The sequence below is a fragment of the Poecilia reticulata genome, linkage group LG2 (assembly GCF_000633615.1).
Source record: "Poecilia reticulata strain Guanapo linkage group LG2, Guppy_female_1.0+MT, whole genome shotgun sequence".
In the NCBI taxonomy this organism is placed as follows: domain Eukaryota; kingdom Metazoa; phylum Chordata; class Actinopteri; order Cyprinodontiformes; family Poeciliidae; genus Poecilia; species Poecilia reticulata.
This window is the reverse complement of record NC_024332.1, coordinates 12,109,435-12,113,809: the sequence shown is the minus strand read 5'-3', so window position 1 is coordinate 12,113,809 and position 4,375 is coordinate 12,109,435. Positions and strand designations below refer to the sequence as shown.

Below are 4,375 nucleotides of genomic sequence, written 5' to 3'. Positions count from 1 at the left end.
AAAAACATTTTCACAGGTTTGTTTGCAAAGAATCTCGCTGCAATCAAACCTCAGGGTCATTTTTAATTCATGTAATAAGGCAGGCAAATATTAGAAGTACAGCATGGTTAGACTTGGGACTTAGTCCACACGCAGCCGGATATCTGGGAAGCCGAACAGATTTTTATGGGGTTTGTCTTTTCATCCACATGTAAACTCTCAGTTTAAATTTGAGAATCCTCCTCATTTGCGTGTGGACATTAAAAACCGTAGACTCAGAGGTAAACGTGTGACAGTCCAGATGTTTTTTGCCTGTTTTTAGAAGCCCAACATGGAGGCACACTGCTGTTCAACCTCCATAAATCCCAMTCGATGGCGTCCAAATTGACACCATCTTTAGTTTTACTAATTTTATAATAAGAAAATGTAGTTTAAYCTTTCTGTCTGGCCACACAAATKAATCTCCTGGCGCCATTTTTAACTCCTAACAGGAAGTTGTGGTTGTTTTGGTGGATTGTGATCGACTGGCACAGGTTTTAGCTTTGCACTACAGCGCCCCCTATGGGTTTGGCATGTTTAAAACAACGCTCGGTGGTGTAATTCAGTGGGTTTGTGTGGATGAACACTTTTCCTAAACCAATCCAGTGTGTACGATGTTATTTTTTCAAACAATGTGGCAGACATTTTAATTTTAATAAAGATCTAGCTACATGTGTAGAAAGCCTAAGATTCTTATTCAGTAAAAACTAAAGGCATTTTAAAACAAGCYAAGTTTAAAAGRTTGTGTTTTTCTGAAAAGAGGGAACATCTGAGTAGCTTTTCACGTWCTAACATTCTAATTTCTAAACTTTCTAAGTTTATTGTGCTTTCACTTCAACTTTAAAAGCCARAACAGCTGCAAATTTGATTAATGATCCAACGCTTTAATTGTGTTATTTCTGGAAGAACTAGATTTGCTTTCTTTGAAAAAGAAAAGAAAAWGCACGTTTATCGCACCAGGTCACATCTGTGAGGAGAGAAATGTTCAACCAAAGTGAAGGCCTGGGCATCGCTCCGGGCCGTTTCCCAGCCAGATGGAACCAGAGGTAAGGAAGCTGGCCCGGATCAGACGGACTGATTAGCTGCTGGGTCTTACGCTGCCAGCTGCATGACGTTCCTGTAGCAGCTGAACAGAGAGCTCTCCGCTGCGGTCCTGTACTTGGCTTTGTACTTCGGTCCCACCGTGTGGATGATGAACCGCGCCGCCAGGTTGAAGCCTTTGGTCAGCTTGGCCTCGCCGGTCCGACATCCTGCACACAAAATACACCAGATTCAACTTCTGCTTCACAAAAACACAGGGATTCACCGTTTTCACTTCTGATACCGACACCGATAACAATCCGATACAGGAAAGCAGCGCTAAATTGACTTAAATCATTTCTTCTTTTTAAAAAACATATAAATAAATGTACTGAATTATTCTTCCTATTTGATAACTCTGCACCGGTACAGCACTTAAATACACCAATAGCTTCACAAGCCTGGTGAAACATGTAAAAATWACACAACTTTAATCTGTTCAGTCAGAAGTATAACAGCYAATGTAAAATAAATAATAAAGAAACTGAGACAATAGATTKATTATTTTGGTCAAACGTAAAAATAAACTGCAAATTCTCTCAAACGGTTCAGAAGGTGCCGTTAGGAATCTTAAATATGATGTAAAATAAATAGTAAAGCATAGAATTAGACTGAATAGATCGGCCCRTAGAGATCGGTCACATTCTCAACGATACCTGATCTGGAATTGTTTTCAATATCGGTATTAATATCCGGCCGGTGCATCTATTTTGTGTTGGTCTATCACATAAAACCTCAACAGGACTAAAATAAGCTCTATAGGTACAGATCTCCATATGAAGCTTCTGCCTCTTTGTCTCCTGGCTCTTGGTTTATTTTCATCCTCTCCGTTGCTCTCCCCTCCGGCTCTACCTTTGAGTTTCACGAGTTCTTCCCTCAGTTCAGGCCCGGCGAGCTGATGGATGCTGTCCGACACTGGATTCTTGTCRCTCAGCGACTCGTTGCTGGTGTTCACAATGGCAGTGCAGTTCAGCAGGGCGACGTCCCCGGTGCTGTGAAAACAGAATCAAAACAGTCGTTTAGATTTCCTTCGGACAGTCAAGGCGTGAAGATTCAGTCTCTCCTGACCAAAGGATTATTAAACATCTCCTCATGCATGTAAAGAAAGGATGAAAAATGATTGCAGAGGAAGGGAGAAAAAACCATCTTTGCATGGKGTTTACTAAATTGATCTTAAGAGGKACAAACTGTTCTGCACACCTTCGTAGTGGACATGAACTCAACGTTACCTATGGGCTTTTAATGGTGCATTTTTTACCAGCTATTTTTCCAGCGAGCAATGACTGTGCAACACACACTTTCACTGATTTTTCCAGTTCACAAKGTCACATTTATTGTGTTTTTGCTCTAATCCACACACACAACAAACTTCAAACATATGTGTACACTCACAATAATGACTTTATCAGGGGNTCTGATAAGAAATTTAAAAGTTTCTGCCATTCCTGTTGGGGTCAGAGGCCTGATGAGTCGCAGCTAAATTACCAGATCAATACTGCCAACAAGGTGAGCTAACATTAGCTTTACTCAGGAACACAGATGTTGTTCGGCTGAAACTAGTGAGTTTGCTAATTGCTGTTCCCATCCAATTCTCATGAAATTTTTGAGCAAAAAAACCCCAAAACAAAAACAGATAGGTGCTTTTCCATCTACTGGTTTGGAGCGAATCAACCAGGCTTCTGCACAAAGCATGATTTAATCAGATGTAGACGTTATGCATGGCGGTAATAACGCCAGCATGGACCRACCATACGTCTCTGAATTTTGTGCCCCTGGTAAGGCAGAGACTCACCAGTGGGAGAGAGTATTTGGTTATTTGGCAAATGTGTTTCCATCTCCCATTAAGCGAATCAAATCTTTTTCAGAAAAGCCAAAAACCACCTCAAGTTAGCGTAAAAACATTTTTTTGTGAAAGTTATTTAGAATTTTGCCATTTTAAATCAACCTTTTTTAATGCAATACTTCAAAAAGCACATAAAAACGCTTGATGAAAACACTGTTGGCGTAAACTAACAGAGTTTCACTGATATGAACATTTTCAGCCTGATTTAAATCGCCAGAAACGGCCAAAACATTCATTGTGGAGTCGACTAGCCTGCTAGCTGTCAGCACCCAGATGTTTTCTCTCCTTTCCACTGAGCTCAAAGTCACATGACTTCTTTCCGCGACAGGTAACAGAACCAGTACCAGTAACTTGTCACCAACTCACTCAATCCAGTGTGGAATGTATTGCTGCCGCTGGCAGGTAGTGGTTGTAGTTTTTGGGTGTGGTTCCTTTTAAACTCCTTTACTTTCCATTTCCTCTGTCACAACATGTCCGTTAAGCCACACGGTTACACCAGTACAGACCAAAAGAGGAGAAGAGTCTGCGTTTCCCTCAAAGTGTTAAGAGACAAACGCTTCTGGACGGGCCTTACTGAAAGCGATGTGTGCAGCGTCCTCCAGCGGATAGCCTCTTTTGATTGTGGTCACCACACMGAAGCCGACAGACGCCATCGACTGTTCTCTGCAAGGGATAGAAGAAAGAAACAAAAACATTTTCACAGGTTTGTTTGCAAAGAATCTCGCTGCAATCAAACCTCAGGGTCATTTTTAATTCATGTAATAAGGCAGGCAAATATTAGAAGTACAGCATGGTTAGACTTGGGACTTAGTCCACACGCAGCCGGATATCTGGGAAGCCGAACAGATTTTTATGGGGTTTGTCTTTTCATCCACATGTAAACTCTCAGTTTAAATTTGAGAATCCTCCTCATTTGCGTGTGGACATTAAAAACCGTAGACTCAGAGGTAAACGTGTGACAGTCCAGATGTTTTTTGCCTGTTTTTAGAAGCCCAACATGGAGGCACACTGCTGTTCAACCTCCATAAATCCCAMTCGATGGCGTCCAAATTGACACCATCTTTAGTTTTACTAATTTTATAATAAGAAAATGTAGTTTAAYCTTTCTGTCTGGCCACACAAATKAATCTCCTGGCGCCATTTTTAACTCCTAACAGGAAGTTGTGGTTGTTTTGGTGGATTGTGATCGACTGGCACAGGTTTTAGCTTTGCACTACAGCGCCCCCTATGGGTTTGGCATGTTTAAAACAACGCTCGGTGGTGTAATTCAGTGGGTTTGTGTGGATGAACACTTTTCCTAAACCAATCCAGTGTGTACGATGTTATTTTTTCAAACAATGTGGCAGACATTTTAATTTTAATAAAGATCTAGCTACATGTGTAGAAAGCCTAAGATTCTTATTCAGTAAAAACTAAAGGCATTTTAAAACAAGC

General features: G+C 41.0%; 1 protein-coding gene across 1 annotated transcript in view; it reads right to left on the bottom strand.

Annotated features, from left to right (window-relative positions):
* gdap2 (ganglioside induced differentiation associated protein 2) overlaps nt 1-4,375 on the bottom strand; it is a 48,697-nt gene that overhangs the window by 36,576 nt on the left and 7,746 nt on the right. The window contains exons 3-5 of the mRNA XM_017309027.1: nt 1,951-2,090; nt 1,113-1,268; nt 965-985 (exon numbers count right to left, since the gene is read on the bottom strand). Coding sequence (XP_017164516.1) covers nt 965-985; nt 1,113-1,268; nt 1,951-2,090 — 317 coding nt within the window. The remainder of the gene's footprint in view (nt 1-964; nt 986-1,112; nt 1,269-1,950; nt 2,091-4,375) is intronic.